Source organism: Nesoenas mayeri, assembly GCF_963082525.1.
Source record: "Nesoenas mayeri genome assembly, chromosome: 16".
Lineage (NCBI taxonomy): Eukaryota > Metazoa > Chordata > Aves > Columbiformes > Columbidae > Nesoenas > Nesoenas mayeri.
In genome coordinates this window covers 13,506,821-13,524,171 of record NC_137562.1, presented here as the reverse complement: position 1 = coordinate 13,524,171, position 17,351 = coordinate 13,506,821, and the positions used below count along the sequence as shown (strand labels likewise).

At 46.4% G+C, this 17,351-nt stretch overlaps 2 protein-coding genes across 2 annotated transcripts; both read left to right on the top strand.

Moving 5' to 3' along the window:
- Positions 1-2,870: 2,870 nt before the first annotated feature.
- Positions 2,871-9,060, top strand: LOC308046515 (protein FAM83D-like; the record flags this gene model as incomplete). Its single annotated transcript, XM_080354396.1, has 4 exons — positions 2,871-3,340; positions 6,553-6,720; positions 7,616-7,740; positions 8,106-9,060. The coding sequence occupies exons 1-4, from the start codon at positions 2,888-2,890 to the stop codon at positions 9,058-9,060; spliced, it is 1,701 nt and encodes a 566-aa protein (XP_080210522.1). The 5' UTR covers positions 2,871-2,887.
- Positions 9,061-11,628: 2,568 nt separating this feature from the next.
- Positions 11,629-14,510, top strand: LOC308046713 (protein FAM83D-B-like; the record flags this gene model as incomplete). The annotated part of the gene is made up of 4 exons (XM_080354713.1): positions 11,629-12,081; positions 12,973-13,140; positions 13,746-13,870; positions 14,120-14,510. 4 exons carry the CDS (start codon positions 11,629-11,631, stop codon positions 14,508-14,510), a joined length of 1,137 nt encoding a protein of 378 aa, XP_080210839.1.
- Between the last annotated feature and the right edge of the window lie 2,841 nt (positions 14,511-17,351).

Genomic DNA, 17,351 nt, shown 5'->3' with positions numbered 1-17,351 from the left:
CATATTGTGACTGGCATATCAAGCACTTGGTTTATTAGAGGAAGATTTGGAGGGGTTTATGCTATGCTCAGTGTTTTTAGGCTCAGTAAATATCTATGTACAGATTGAAGGTCAGATTTGAGTCCTTCTTCTGTTACCAGTAATCCAGAGGTTGTAGTTGTTCATACAGACTACGTGAAGATTTGAGAATGTGGATGTCTTGACAGGTATTTTGTAGGCAGAGCTGCACATGAGAACAACCCTTCTGCTTGCAATATCTCCTTGTATGCTGAAGGCAGCCACTGGCTGGTTGATGAGAGCAGCTTTACTTTCCATGTTGAAGGAGAAGAGGTGTCTCTGCTTTACTGAGCTCAACCAAGAAAGTCCCAGCACCAAAATGTTAGATAAGGGCTCAAGTACCCCTGCTGGGATTTGACATCAGACCTGCATCTGTATTTCATGTCTCAAGTGATGTGATTTTTGCCCATTTAGTCTCACTTCTGTGGTGCTCCAGAATCCGTAAATCCTCCCAGTTTGGGGAAGAACTGACTCTAGCTGATGTGGATCTGTACCGTCTTGCAGGTGTGGTTGAATGACCACGAAGATGAGGGACTCCTGGTAGGGAAATAAGAGCACATCAAGGCAACAGCAATAACACGTCGGTGCAATACTCCGTGGAGGCTGTAAATTTGCTGGTTTATTGAGCGGGGTCTTACTTCATGGGGTTGAAAACACTTAGAAGCTCCCAAATGGCATTACAACTTCTGCTTAGTGTTCTTTTGCTTTATCCTTGGAGGTCTGTTTACTCAGATCTTCTCTGCTGAAACTAAATCAACAATAGCATGAAACAGGAATAACCCAGAAAGCAATAGCACTGGTCTCCAGGGAGCCACAGCTGAGCTGTTGTCCATCCGCTGGAACGTGTTCTCCCTGCATCTGGATATTTCTGTGCCTTATCGTACTTGCTAAAGGTAACTCGGTAACTAGTCCCTGGGAGGAAGGTTTGTGGCGACTACACGGTGCTGTTCTTTAACTTGGAGGCTATTTTGCAAGGGGATCACAGATCAGAGCATACCGGATTTTTTTTGTTCTTTCATCTTCTCTCGCGATTGCCAGTTCTCTCTTCCTAAATACACAGAAAGGAAACGCACAGTCTTCATTCTAAGTTAACAAACCATGTTAACTTACTTTATTAAAGCAGTTCTCTACAGGCAGAGCCCAGAAACATGCTTGTAGCAGCAAGGTCTAGCCTTTTCCTACAGAACACAGCTAGGATTTACATTTTTATTTTGTTTTGCCTGTGGCTGTACAACAGAATTTGTTGTCCCTGGCTGTTATTCAGCTACTCTGCTGTTTTCACCATGCCCAAACTGGTGATGGACTTCTCAGTGCCCCCGCAATTTGAGCACCACTGGGTTCTTCAGGCAACATCTGCTGTGGCACAATTACCACCCAGAATATTTTGCTATTTTGCAACTGTGGAAGCTGTAGGAGAGGAGACACTGCTCAAGATCCCTGTTCCCAAATCTACACCAATGCAATTATTAATGTCTCCACCCGCAGCTGGAGGGGAGACACGGGTTTTTAATTAGTGAAGATGCAGCCTTAGTATTGCCATCTCTACATATTCAGCCTCTAGACTGCAGTGTAAAATGGGCTATAGGAGCGTTGGTAACCCCGGTGTAGCTCAGTGTGACGGCTACGTGTACAGGATATTAACAAAAGATGGCAAGCCTTCTGCAATAATTCGTAATTCCATCGATCAGTAGTAAACGACGTACAAATAAAACTTGATGAAACGTATTTTATGTGGAAAAAAAAAATAATGTAAGAACTGTATATTGTATTAGCAGCTTTGTGTATAAAATGGCATTTTGGCAATCAGAGTCTAATATATTTAATTTTTTTTTAAAGGATATTTGATATTGTATGGAATTGACTTTATTGCTACTGTAAGTATGAAAAGATAGTTTCTTAACATGTTGAAACAATGCATAAAATCTTAAGTTGTATGTAAAACTCATGCCAAAAGGGTATGTCTGACAGTATTAGCACCTGACTCAATGTCTTTAATAGATTGAATTTTTTAATTTAAAAATTATATTAAATTTCTTTTAATAATACCAAAAATGCCACTGAGTTTGATTTAACTGGTTTACGTTTCGGGACTGCCTCATGTCTGTATCTGCTCCCCTGTAACCATCAGTACAGCTGGGAATTGTCCAGATAGGTGTAGCTTTTTATTTTGCAGCAGACAGCAGTAATTCCTGAGGGGGACAAGCCTTCCCTGGATTTTGTCATGTCTGAGGAGTTAGGCCCAGCCTTTGTGAATATATTTCGTTGAGAGGTTCCTCCTCAGAGGGGGCTGATTTGGGTGAAGGCAACAGCACCCTCACCCTCCCAGCCCTGGCGGGACAGGGTGGGTGACAGAACCGTGCGGGCTGAAGCCTCGGGCAGGGCTGGCCATGGGGCGCAGGTGTGTCGGCCCTTGAAGCCCCATGGAAAGGGTGCAGAGCGGGCGCCATGCAGAGGAGCTTTCCAGGCCGAGCACTGACGGCCCTGCGCGGCCTCCCGGCCCCAAGCAAGGCCGAGTCCCGCGTGTTCCCCGCGGCTGCCGCGGGCACGGCCTGAGGCTCCTGCGGGCGGCGGCGCCTCCTCGGCCGCAGCCAATCGCGAGGCGGGGCGGGACGCGGCTCCTCCAATGGCGGCGGCGCCTCCTCGGCCGCAGCCAATCGCGGGGCGGGGCGGGACGCGGCTCCTCCAGTGGCGGCGGTGCCTCCTCGGCCGCAGCCAATCGCGGGGCGGGGCGGGACGCGGCTCCTCCAGTGGCGGCGGCGGCGCGGGGCTGTTTGGATTCAAAGCGGCTATAAAGGCGCTGCCGAGCGCGGCCGCCCCGCTCCGCCGTGCCATGGCCAACCCGTCGCAGTGCCTGGAGGAGGGCGCCGGGCGCTGGCCGCCGCGCCCGCCCGGGCCCTACAGCGAGGCGCAGCGGCTGGCGCTGGAGGAGCTGGTGGCGGGCGGCCCCGAGGCGCTGCGGGCCTTCCTGCGGCGGGAGCAGCTGCCGCCGTTCCTCTCGGAGCCCGAGGTGCAGGCCATCGCGCGGGGCGCCCTGCCGCCCGCCGCGGGCCCGGAGCCGGCGGGCGAGCCCTCGCTCGGCGCCTCCCTGGACGCCTCGTCGCTCACCTATTTCCCCGAGCGCTCGGACCTGGAGCCGCCGGCGCTGGAGCTGGGCTGGCCGGGCTTCGCCAGCGGCGCGTTCCGCGGGCTGACGCGGGTCGAGGCGCATTTCCAGCCGGGCTGCGGGGACAGCCCGTACGGCTGCAAGGAGGCGGTGCGGCGGCAGATCCGCTCCGCTCGCCAGGTGAGTGCGGCGCGGGGGGGCGGGAGTGCGGGCTCTGCCCGTAGCGCCGCCCGAAAGCGCCCGGCCCGGGGCCCTTCTGCAGCGGGTCAGCGAACCGGAGCAAAAATCAGCAGAGTAATCACAGTATCACAGTATGTTTGGGATTGGAAGGGACCTCAAAAGATCATCTAGTCCAATCCCCCTGCTGGAGCTGGAACGCCCAGGTGAGGTCGCACAGGAACATGTCCAGGTGGGTCTTGAATGTCTCCAGACAAGGAGACTCCACAACCCCCCTGGGCAGCCTGTTCCAGTGTCTGTCACCCTTACTGAGAAGTTGTTTTTTCTCAAATTTAAGTGGAACCTCTTGTGTTCCAGCTTGATCCCATTACCCCTTGTCCTATCATTGTTTGCCACCGAGAAGAGCCTGGCTCCATCCTCGTGGCACTCACCCTTTATATATTTATAAACATTAATAAGGTCACCCCTCAGTCTCCTCTTCTCCAAACTAAAGAGCCCCAGCTCCCTCAGCCTTTCCTCATAAGGCAGGTGCTCCACTCCCTTCAGCATCTTTGTTGCCCTGTGCTGGACCCTCTCCAGCAGTTCCCTGTCCTGCTGGAACTGAGGGGCCCAGAACTGGACAAAATATTCCAGATGTGGTCTCACCAGGGCAGAGTAGAGGGGAAGGAGGACCTCTCTTGATCTTGATCTACTAACCACCCCCTTTCTAATACACGAATCAATGCGCATCTCCTTCAAGTGACTGTAAAACCCCTGTCGAGCAAAGAAAGCCAGGGTAGGAGGACAAGTGCATAAATGCATAGCGGCTGGTGCTCATGGAACAGTGTCTGTGCTGCAGCCAAGAGATCTCACACCCGGGTAACATTGCTCCAGGGGTCGATAGCTCCCTGTCCCCAGAGCCACACGCAGAGCCCCTGCTGCTCTTTGTGGCCAAACCACCCGCTGGTTTCAAGCTGCTCCTGCTCTATTCAAAGCAGGTTTCCTACTCTGGATTTCTTTGCTCTGCAAGCCAGATTCGCTTGCAGAAACCTCCTGCTGGCCTTCAGAGGACTTTCTTTGTGTCATATCTTTTCTTGTAAAATAATGATATCTCTCTGTGATTATATCTCTCTCTTTCACCTCTTTCTCCTTGTTAATCACCCCTAGATAACGTATAGATCTGCTCTCAGCCGGACTTCCCTCCTACAGTAGTGGATACTTTTGATGTGCTGTAGAATATGGTTTAAAAATCACACAGAGTAGTAACTTGTAACTGTTCTCCGTAACTCCTTATGTTACCTGAGTTTATAGCCTCCAACTGTAATCCCCATATGGGAACCACCCTTCTCGTTAGCAGCCACTCAATTGGCTTAGCTAAAATTTAAATGTGTAGCTTCCTCTTGGGATGGCCAGATGAAGCAACCCCTTGCTCTCTGCCTAACATGTTCGCACATGGCACACTCCGAATCAGCAGCTTTGTCCTTGCTCTATTCTGAACACAGAAGCTTGGGGGTGTGTGTGGATGACATGAACGATGGGCTTCTTGCCAGAACCTGTCACAGAGGAAGCTCTGGTTCTCAAAGGATCCTTATCAGGTAGATGAGATCGGTCTGGTGACTCAAGTAAACTCATGAGAACATCTGTTTCTCCAAAAACTTGTGGATGATGTTCTTGCTTGCAGCATCCTGTCAAATGCCATCCCTTGTACCAAGCCAACAGCCTGGCAAACTGTTCCTGCCATTGACCATGTGTGTACCTGATCTGGGATGCGTTTTTGTGGACATGGAGTGCAGAGAAATTTTGACACCCCCCCCATAATTTACTGAGTATTAGATGCTGTGTGATGCTGCTCAGTCATGTCTGAGTTCTTTGGGTTAATGTGAGGAACAGGAAAACAGATGCTGTAGAGCTGCTTCTCAGCTTATTCAAATGGTGTTAGCTTAAGTGACTAAAGGGGATGCTTGCTATCTTGCCTTCACCATCCTGAATGGATGAGGGTAAAGAAAAGGGTTTTCTGTCTCTCCTCTGAACATTACTCAAAATGAACAAAAGTACGGTTAAAATATATTTCTTTTTCAGATGCATATTCTGGGATTAGAACTCAAACGTGCTGCTAATCGAGTAGTCATTTGAAGGCACCAGTATTTCCAAGGGGCTTAGGGTAAATTGTTCTGTTTTCAGGGTTATTTGCTTACTCATCAGGTCTTGTCAAAAGCATCTGCTTTTTCTTTATCTCCCTTTGACACTTAGGGAAGTGATAGGGTGTGGAAAAGCACAAGCATGAACTAACTTTATCTAGAAATACCCAAAAGCCTGTGTGTGTTATACCTGAGAACTCATCCCTATGGCACCAGTCCCTTAAGGAGCGGGGCACAGGTGGGAATGCAGAACTCAGCCTGTTCTTGTGGGAAATGTTTACTCGGAGCACAGGCGATGCCACACACACAGCAGCTGTGTTGCACGCATATACACCTTGGGCATGCTGCAGCAACATATGGATGCCTTATGTGTCTGGTAAAGACACCTGCAGCAGTTGTGTAATCTAATGTTGGTCTAAAATAGAAGTCATGAAGCCAAATCCTTATGCCTTTGTGTCCCATGGGGATGTGTGGTCCTGGTTTTGAAGGGAGAGAGTTCTAGCACCGCAACAGTGTGTGATGTGGCCTGGAATTAGCTGAAGGGATCATTCATAAATGTAAGGCTGTTGTGCCCATTCAGAGAAAATCTTCCTATTTTAGGATTTGCCTTCTGTAAAGAATTGTTGAGCTGGGTGAGTGGAATGATTTCTTGTGAGGGTATGGGCTGGAAAGTCAGAACACAGCTAGTAAGAGTGTGGAAATAGCAAAAGATGTGGTCACAGAACTAATGTATCTCTTAGTAACTTATATAGGGACAGCATTGCCTTCCAATCACACAACCCAGGATTTGTGAGACATTAAGCTGCGACAGTGAGGAGGCCACTTGAGCTGATTCTCGTGCAGGCAGTGCTGATCTCCACTCCTGTGCTCCCAGCGTGCCAGATGGCTTCTCTGGATTCCCAGTTCTGTTGTGATAGCTTCCCTGTTACCAAAAGGCCAGATTATGGGTGATTACATAGGAAAGCGGGCTGTGAAAGTGTACAAAAAGCAGCAGCGGTGGTGAGGGGAAAAAACCTCTTCAGGCTGACACTTTGCACTCCAGGGCCTTGTGTAAAATAAGCCTCTTGAACAAGTGTTGTCAACTTTTTCTTTTTGCAGGTGATTGCCCTTGTGATGGATTCCTTCACAGATATTGATATCTTTGGTGACCTTCAGGAAGCCTATACCACCCGCAAAGTCCCTGTCTACATCCTTCTTGACCAGGACTTTGTACCCGATTTCTTGGAAATGTGTAAGAATTTGGGAGTTTGCCCTGAGCAGGAAAGTGTGAGTACTAACCATTGGCTTGGTGTGGGCTTTGTTTCTATTTTGGTGGTATGGTCTATGCTTATGGATGTCAAATACATCCTTCTATAAAACATCAAGCTCTCAAAAGTCTAAAGCATTCTGTCTGATACAAAAGGATATTTTCCGAAGTATTTCACAGCTCATGAAGCTCAAGGCTTGATATTGTGTGGCTTCAGTACAGCCTCTAATCCAGTGTATGAAACTGCCCACAAACTCAGCTGAAAACATGTAGAAAAGGCACATCTACTTCTGCCCTACGCTACCCACACATAGGAGCTACAGTCATGCCATGCAGCTCCCAGGTGTGCTGGGAGGGGTGCGCATTGTGATCCCTGTCCTGAAGCAGCAATTTTCAAGCATTGAATTTTGCAAGATCTAAGTATCTTTATTCTTTGGCTCAAGGAACTGCTTGCTAAGCTAAACAGAATCATGGGAAGCTTGAGGGTGGTATAGCTTTAGTAACCTCTCTTTTCACTAAGGTGTAGTTGCTTTCTTTTAAAAGGGTTTGGATAACGAGAGCCAGGTGGTTTGCTCAGTTCCTCTGAATATAAGTTGATATGACTGTTATGCTGTGGCTTGGACAGGCTTACGTTCACCACAGAGAGTTTCTCTGGATGGGGAAACACATCTAGCTTTGTGGGCAGTAATTAATTAGAACTGGCTGTTCTCTCCAGAGATTCCTCCTAATCTAACAGAACCTTAGCACTGTGTAACTAATAACATTCACAGGCCAACAAGGTAGGGAAGGGAAGTTCATTTCATTCCTGTCTTCCATAGTGTGCGTAGCAGCTTTTAGGTAGAATGGCTAATCAAAAGTTTTTGGAAGTTAACTTAAACCTGATGGTATTTTTTTTCCTCCTCTTTTCTGAAACAGCTGATGAGAGTTCGAACCCTCACAGGGAACACATATTACCTGAGGTCGGGTGCCAAAATTATCGGGAAGGTCCATGAGAAGTTCATGTTAATCGATGGCATTAGAGTGACAACAGGCTCCTACAGGCAAGTATTGGGGTCTGCTCATGCCTGATGAAGCTATAGAAAGGGGGAGTTTCTGCAAGAAGGTTGTAATAACTTTGCTGTTTGCCTGGTATTAATTAATTGCCAATGAAAGTGAACTAGCTGAGTCTAAGTGGGACTAACACAAAACTGAAAAGAGCTTGGGAGAACCGGTTTACACAACTTGGTGGTACCAAAGCACTTGGCCATGGCTAAATAGAGTTCTTCCTGAAGAAGTGAGGATGAATAGTCTATCGACTTTATACCTTCCTTCTGCGCAGCACTTCTAAGCTGAGTCTTGTTGTCTGTAACTGTATGTGTTGAAATGCACTGGAGATTAATTGTGAGTCTTGGTTTGTTTTCAATAGTTTCACGTGGTCTGACGGGAAGCTGAACAGCAGTAACTTGCTGCTCCTCTCAGGTCAAGTGGTTGAACACTTCGACCTCCAGTTCAGGATTCTTTACGCTCAGTCGATGCCCATCAGCCAGAAGTGTCTGTCCAGCTGCAGGGACAACGGGATATTTGATCACTCGGCGAACAGAACAGAGTCCCCTGAAGAATATTCTGTGGAAGGCAACTTGAGAGCGGAATTTGCCGGATTGTCTAGTACTCCAAAGAAACTCTTGAAAGAACAAGATCAGGCTGAAGATACTCCTGGAAACAAACCTTGTAACCCGTGGCATTCTTACCTCTGGGAAGAGCGGTGGTTCACCGATCAAGTGGCCATCGTGGAACAGAAAAGCGCATCGACTCAAACCGGCCCATGGGAAGAGAAGCCTGTAATGACTGCATGCAACGCTGCCACGCAGACCAGTGTTGCAACGGCAGAAACTGGCACCCAGGCCTCTGTCGCTGCTAGAGTGACAGGCACTCAGACTTCAGTTCTGCTGAAGACTGCAGTGACGCAGACAAAGGAAGGTGAGCATGCAGAAACGCCCCTGCTTCCCAGAAAGTTGTCAAAAGAAGGATCTTACGGCCTTACCAGACAGATATCAAGTTCCAGTCTGCGATCGATGTCTTCGTCATCCTCCCAGTGCTCTCTTGCAAGCTCTACCGGCTCGCTATCTTCTCTCCGGTCATTTGAATATTCTGGCAGTCATAGGGCAGAATATTTCCAAAAACTGCATAAAGAGAGGCAGTTCCACTACTCCACTATCAGGTCAAAGCTTAGCCACATGGTGGGTATCCTGTCCCGGAAGGGACGTGCCCCTGAGAACTACATGACCCAGTACACTGGAAGATGTGATCTAAAGCAGAGAAGGGACATCAGTGCCAGCCTGCGCAGCCTCCGGGATGTTTCGCTCTTTTCTCTGAATAAATGATCACTGCACTGAGCACAGCACACAGAAGCTCCGGTCTCGAATTGTGGTCACTTCACACCTGCTGATTCTTCTACTTTCTTCCAGCACTTTTTTAGTACATGTGAATGTCACTCTCCAGCACTTTCTTTTATACTATGCAAAGAGAGGTTTATTTATACTGTAGCTACTTGCATGTTCCTCTTATACATATCAATGGTGAGGGTTCATTTTGATTACAGATGTTTAGCCTGAAAAGTAAACTTATTACTGCTTTCTGGGATTGCTAATGCTTTGGCTTTAATTTATATAAACTTGGAAAAACCTGAGTCAGTCCCATCAAGCCATCAGAGTGGCTTTGGATATTTAGCTTACAACAAGGCACACTTTTTTCTTTTTAATATTGGCTTTTATTTCTACTTTATATTTGGCATCAGGGGAAACAACTTTCATAAAAGAGCTGTAATGCTAAGTTTATTCGACTTCAGTGATGTGTATATTCCTCTTTGACTCAAGCTGTGAAGGGTCTGTTGGAGCAGTTGTAGGTTCTTATCCTCAACTGTTCCTGTTGTTTAATCCTTCTGAAATGGACTGAGCTAACTAGCTCTTCAGTTTGATTATCTTCTCATACATAGATATATAAAAAAAATGTGCGTGTATATATACGCTTCCTTAGAAGAGCATCTTTTCCAAACCCAGACCAAGAAGTAGCAACTTGGCACTCTAACGTATTAGTACCCATGCTGGGTACAGTCCTGGTGTAAATGTTTCTAGTATTTGGAACTAAAACCTAGATATATTGGACCTGTGATAATATTAATGGGAATGTATTGCTGAGGTGGTCTTTTGCTCTTGTGAGCAGGAGATGAGGTGATATCTGGAGCTCACTCTTGCCGCAGCACACCTGTTGTACTTCTCTTTTGGGATGACTCCCAAGAACTTTGCCCCTTGTGCAATTTGTTAAGCAGAATTAAGATGTTTAGTCTTAGCACTGTAAGATGAGCTTCCAGTTCTGGCTTGGTCTAGGAATGTCCGTCCTTTGTTAAGAGAATTGTGAACAGTTTCCTTCTTTGGAAAGAACTTAGAGGCGAGACAGTCACTGAGGGCACATGACAAAGCGCCTGTTCAAAAGTAAACTGAGAAATGCACTACAAAATATTCTGGGTTCTGTTTGCTAATGCTATTGTACAAATGTAAAAAAGAAACACACATTTTTCTCTTTAAGCTGTCCTCTGAAATGTTCTGTTTCCTGCTCTGTTCTTTATCCACTATTAACTTGGTTTGAGGAGCTGAAGTGCTACTGTAGTTTCTGAAAATAGTCCTTCAATAATAAATAGATCTTGGGTTAATTTGCTTTGCAGAGACAATATCTGAATATCTGCTAGCAGTACTCTGTGTGTGTGTGTATGTGCTTGTTGAATCACTTATTTGAGGGGTGTGTGGATTTCTTCTCTGAGCTCTGACCTGCACTGTTATTCTTTAGACCTGTGTTCCAGTATTTTTGTGACCAACCAGACTCTAAAGTCTGCCAAGTCAAATCAGAGTTGGGGTAATATATTTTCTTCTTATTTATGGGTGTGTCCAGCAGATGGCACATTTTGGCTGTTGTCTTGAATATTCCCATAAACAGCAATGAATGGTAGAATGATCAGAAAAATGTCAAACTCAACAAGGCTGCAACTGAAGTGCAGAAAGCAACATTTTGTTCTACTAACTTGAGCATTTCTGTCTCTGTAAATCTATATGGACAAAGAGGCTCAAACTACTTTATTACTTGGATTTCAAAGCAGCCACTCCTTCCCTGAAGCTGCAAGGCAGATGTACAAAGAGGTGCAGGTGAGGAAAAAAAGCTCTGTCTGCACTTGTTTGAACAGATAAGATACTTTTTTTGTGTGGTCCCTGGAGCTGGAACACTAGGAGCAAAAGAGCCAAGATAAACCTTCAAAGCTAATCCTGAGTTGTATTTTTAGGAGCTCACGTTCAGCAGTGCTTGAATGTATGTAAAAATCAACTTGTTTGTCCTATGTGCTTTTAAACTTTATTACATGGTGCAGCTGTTTTGGTACTCTCACTGGAACAAGAAAGTTTACAAATAGACTCCTTTTGCCGTGGGGCTTTTCACCTCATAATTGTCTGAGTCTTGTTTTCTATTTATTTGACATTTTGAATCCCAGTGACTAAGTCAGTCGGTCCTTTCTTGGTACTCTGGGTAGGCAGAGCACCCTGGAATGAAGCCAATGTCCGCGGGGACCACTTGTCCTCTCCAACCTTAGGAGCAGCTTCTCGCTCAGCGGAGCAGGGCAGAGCGGTACTTACCTCTCCCTGCTTAATTTAAGGATTGCTTTTCCAAGGATTGCTTTTCCTCGCCTCCCTGGGCGAGGGGAGCCCGGCCGGCTCTGCCACTCGCGACTTTCCCGTGGGCGCCGCCGCTCCAGCTCCCCGTTCCTCCCGGCTGCGACGGGACGGGCGGAGCGGACGCTCCTCTCCCGCGGCACCGCCGGCTCCTTCCCGCACCCCGCGGGGGCGTGGCGGGGCCTCCGCGGAGCGGCTATAAAGGCGCTGCCGAGCGCAGCCGCCCCGCTCCGCCGTGCCATGGCCAACCCGTCGCAGTGCCTGGAGGAGGGCGCCGGGCGCTGGCCGCCGCGCCCGCCCGGGCCCTACAGCGAGGCGCAGCGGCTGGCGCTGGAGGAGCTGGTGGCGGGCGGCCCCGAGGCGCTGCGGGCCTTCCTGCGGCGGGAGCAGCTGCCGCCGTTCCTCTCGGAGCCCGAGGTGCAGGCCATCGCGCGGGGCGCCCTGCCGCCCGCCGCGGGCCCGGAGCCGGCGGGCGAGCCCTCGCTCGGCGCCTCCCTGGACGCCTCGTCGCTCACCTATTTCCCCGAGCGCTCGGACCTGGAGCCGCCGGCGCTGGAGCTGGGCTGGCCGGGCTTCGCCAGCGGCGCGTTCCGCGGGCTGACGCGGGTGGAGGCGCATTTCCAGCCGGGCTGCGGGGACAGCCCGTACGGCTGCAAGGAGGCGGTGCGGCGGCAGATCCGCTCCGCTCGCCAGGTGAGTGCGGGCTCTGCCGCCCCGTCCCGTCCCGTCCCGTCCCGTCCCGTCCCGTCCCGTCCCGTCCCGTCCCGTCCGTCCCGTCCCGTCCCGTCCGTCCCGTCCCGTCCCGTTCCGCTCCGCCCGCAGCGCCGGGACAGATTTCTGTAATTTTCTCTTGAGAGTGAAGTTATGTCATAAAAAAGGGAAGCCTTTAGTACAACCTCAATTAAAAACCATGAGCAACATGTTACTGAACAGATGCAGGAGACATCATTGCTGCTGATTAGTGACGAACTCTGATTTTTAAATACAGAGAAGGTGTCTTTCCACAATAAGCTTTCAGGCTAGATTGCTATTGCCTAACAAACCAAAAAAAGATACAGATCCCAGCAAAAGAAGCTTCAATATCTGCTGCTGAAACTAGAGTAGAAAATGAAATTCTACAATCTGATAATAAATATCTTTAATGATATTCTATAAATCAGACAAGTGGTGACAAAATTAGGGAAAATAATCTTTAACAACAGTTTCCATAAATTCAATTTTTTTTTTCTATGTAACTATACAGGTACATGAATAGGTTATCATAGTAAAGGGGTGATGTATATTGGGTCTCCTGTATCTCAGGGGAGTGTACTCAGTAACCACTTTTACCAAAATACCATTCTAATCAGAGTTATTTTTTCCTTTCTCTTCTCTTTCTTATTTGTTTGTTGAATGTTTCAGCAGTCCTGTGAACAGCAGAAGAATATATGGATCACAGAAGACTGTACCATGTTCTATAGCCACCTGGGGGAAAAAAAAATAAAGGCGGGGGGGGAATAAATTCAAAAGTCAAATTCTTTATGTGCCATCTCCCCTGGGATGCTGTGGAAACAACCTGATGATTTCTTCTGAACCTCATTGCAGATGATTGCCCTGGTTATGGATTCCTTCACAGATACTGATATCTTCAGAGACCTCCTGGAAGCTTGTAGCCAGCGGCAAGTTAAAATATATATCCTTCTGGATCAGGCTTCATTTTCCCACTTTCTGAAAATGTGCAAGGATCTGGGAGTCGACCTGAAACAGGAAAAGGTGAGCCTTGCCATATTGATAAGGATAGAGAGTCGATCCTTTATGACTGTAAACTTTGAGCTATCAAGAGAAGAAACTATTAATGCCTGCTGCCACAATTAAAAATGGGGTTTATATAGCTTTAGTTCTTTCTTGGAAGATTTAACCGTTCTTGCAGAAGAAGGCAATTAATAGGAAACCTGAAATCTTAATAAGTGGATGTTATAGTTGCTTTCTGAGCACAAATACTAATTAAATGTTCAAGGAATGCAGGAGAAATGTCCAGTTCCTACAGCATGACTGGAGATGCTCAGGCTCGCTGAGACTTTGAAGGCTGATGGAGAAACAAGTGATCAGGACTCGGTGAAGTTCATGTCCCTCCAAGATTAGCCAACAGCAGCTTGTACGATCACATTGTGCTCAATCAGTTCATGGATCTTCCCCTTAATGCCACCTCTTTGCCTACTAAAACAAGACAAAATTATAATTCGTTACCTATAGGATGAATCTTGTGCTACCGCACAGCAACCTTTGCTAGTTTGTCAGTGGCTGCTACTGTGTGTTGCTACTTTAAATGCAATTGTTTAACTTTGAAATCCACATAATGCTTGTGATATCTTTAACAGCTGATGAGAATTCGAAATATCACTGGGAACACATACTACACAAGGTCAGGTGCCAAAATTGTTGGAAAAGTCCGTGAAAAGTTCATGTTAATTGATGGCATTAGAGTGATAACAGGCTCCTACAGGCAAGTGCCAATTTCTTTCTGTTTCTTTATGTGATTTCTTTACATGGAAAGGAAAAGCGCAGCCATACTGCAAAACTGCTTTCCCTACCACAGTTTACTTGTAACCTTTATCCTACAAATAGCACACTGCTCATCATTTGCATTATAAGAATGATTTAGCTAAGTGTGCTGGAAGAGAATGTTCAGTTAATGCTTTGTTTACTATTTATCTTGAATTAACTCTGAATTTTCTCATTATTCATTTGCTAGTTTTACGTGGACAGATGGGAAGCTTAACAGCAGCAACATTTTGATCCTGTCAGGCCCCGCAGTTGAACGTTTCGACCAGGAGTTTCGGACTCTTTATGCACGGTCAAAGCCGATCAACCTCAAAGAGTCATCCAGCTGCAAGGAGAGGAAGATGTTGGACCAGGTGGTCAGGATAACAGTGGCTTCCAGAGACTTGACCAGGGAAAACTTCCTGCGAATGGAGTTTTTGTATCTTAGAGCATTTGTAGGGAACCTGAAAAGGAAGCGGAGCTGGCTGCACGCCTCGCGGGAGGCCGTCTACGTGCCAAATACCGCGCTGCACGTCTCTCCTCCGCTGACTAAGAGGAACGGCTCTCTCATTATGAGGCCACACTGGATCGTAGAGAGATGAATCTCACATTCACTCGGAGCGAGAAGCAGAACCTCAGGAACCTCCAGTGATCCCTGTCCAGAAGTGTCTCACAGTATGTTTGGGAGAGCAGCTGGGAAACAAACCTTGAACTGGGAGAAAGCGATACTGGGATTGTGGTTTCATTTGAAGACCACTGTAACACAGATCAACAGATACAATTATGGTATTGATTTAGGCGCAGATGAGTTTTTTAAAAAAAAAACAAGACACCTGGAAAGCCATTATTGACTTCTAGTATTCTGCCTGATTTTCAGTTTTCAACCTATTCTTCCATGGTTTAGGCTGATGGGTTAGCAGTGTCCTTGCTCAGTAGCTCAAACCTTTTGTTTTTTAAGGAATCTGGGTATAGAAAATTATATTGCTTGAAGGTCTTTCAAAAATGAATAGCAGGACTGTTGTACAGCTCTGAAGTCAGTCTAAGCTTAGTCGTGTGTTGCATAAACTCTCCATGAACTCTTTCATGACACAGAACTGAAGCAGAGTAACCATAATCTAGAAACTAGTAGATCGGTACCATGCTACTAGTCCTCAAATGTTGAATTTTCTTTACACAAAGCTGTGCTGCTTGGCAGAATGAACTAACATGTCAGGCAAGCAAAGCTTTTTCAATGATTCAATTTTAAATGACCATTTCTTTGTAATTATAAGAATACTTGGATTGTTGGACGTGCAATAAATGCATGCAAAGGATAGTATTCCTAAGAACCTGCTATGTTTGTAGTAGAGCCAAATGAGACCATTTTCTTGGCATTACTGTATTTAGTGTTTGGTTTCTTTATGGCTGCTACTGCTGTCTGATCTTGTGGGAAAAGCTGAGCGGATCTGAAATCTGTGAAGCTGCTGCTACTTCTCAAAAGCCTTGTTTTCACCAGACGTGATACCGTGAAAGTCTGAAATACAACTATTTATTATTAAAGTTTCATGCAAGCTCATTGTTTTAAAAAATCCGTTAGTTTCTGGAGAAAAACAAAACAAGGGCAAATGAATAAACTACCCTCCCAAAAGGTTGTACATTGAGGCACTGATTTTCCAGCAGCCAGCCAGTGCAGCAGCTCTGCAGCTGTGGCAAAAGCAAAGCTGCACCCATTCTCAAGTTGTTCTTGAGGCTGTTGCACTGCAAATAACTCAAGGAGATGTTTGTGTAAGGGTCTCGTGGGTTCTGGGCTTCAAATGGGAAGGTTAAAACTCAGCTTGGGAATTTCATATGAGTCTGTGCTAAACATCAGCAGGACAACATTAAACTGGACATGTGGAACTTACAAAAGTGGTCTTTACCGACAGTGCAATAATGTGCTGATCAGGGTACAACTAATCTGCGCCCTTTTTCTTCTGCCTTTACAATCATCGACTTGTAAAAGTTCTGGCTCCTCTAATCTGTAAATGTTCAATAGTTCAATAGTCTTATCCAGATGTAAATAAGTTTGAAATATGAATTTTTATTCTTAACGATATTTTCCATAAACATGCAAAAAATAGAGTGTTGTACTCTGTGCAAAGTGTTGTTTGTGCAATTTTATTTTCTCAATTCCTTTCTGTATATATTTTTTCAAATACAACTTCTAAACTTTTTTATTCATCTCATTACTTTAATAGGCAACTCTCTCCATGTGCCATTAGTTGGAGTTTTTCTCAACAGTTGCTAATATATTGACGACACAAAATACTTATGTTTATTTTTGATAGAGTGGACATAGTCTGAAAAGCGCATTGAAATAAATAGCTAGAATTTTAAGAATGTCTTTAATCATAACTGAATAACCTTTTTTTGAAGTGGTTACATAGACACTTAGCACAAGAAGTGACCATGGAGGTGCGGCGTGTGACGTGCAGGCCGGCTGAATCACTGCACTGCCTGTGTCAGGTTGTCAATGAAGAGTGAGAATGATTAAGAAGAATTAAAAATGAGATTAGATTCTTTTTTTCATTAAGCATGGATCACTGACAGCATTACTAGACTTATTAGAAACTGGTGGGTTTGTTTTGGTTTGGTTTTTTTTAACTCCAGCCTTCATTAACTCGGAGTCTCTATTACATTTGATTCAATAAGCGCTGTAACACTTGTGCACCGCTGGATCTATTAACCGTCGCTGTAACTTTTCTTTTTAGTCCTTCAGCTTTCTGGTGTGAAGTCCAATAGCTGTGGTGCACACAGTGTGGAGGCATCCTTCATCCTCAGGAGGGCAGCGATTAGCTTAATTAATGAGACAAGCAATTTTTTGGAGATGATCTTTCAACCTTCTTAAATCCTGGGTTCTCCCCCAGGTTCTGTGCTGCTACTTTTCTCCTGAGTAGCAAGTGACAGGACGGGAGGAAACAGCCTCAAGTTTTTCCAGGGGAGGTTTAGGTTGGATACTGGGAAAAATTTCTTCACAGAAAGGTTGTGGGGCACTGGAACAGGCTGCCCAGGGACGTGGTGGAGTCACCATCCCTGGAGGGGTTTAAAAGGTGTTTAAATGAGGTTCTTGGGGACATGGGTTAGTTCCAGGGTTGGGTGACGGTTGGACTCAATGATCTTAAGGGTCTCTTCCAGCCAAAATCTATGATTCATTTTAGTCACAGGGGTTGTATCTGGCTTGGCTCAGGTTTATTGTGTGTCAGTGTTTTATGTATTCCCCTCTTTTGCCTCAGAGGGAAAGGGTGGGTTTCAGTCACAGCTGAGGCCGATTTGATCAGCCTGGTTTCTGTGTGTGACTAACAGCACTCATCTCACACGGTGTTACGAACTGGCCGCCATTCTTGCCATTTAGATACTAAAATGTCCAACGCTTCAACACTTCACGGTTCGCCTCAACCGCTACAGTGTCCGTAACAGATAAAAGG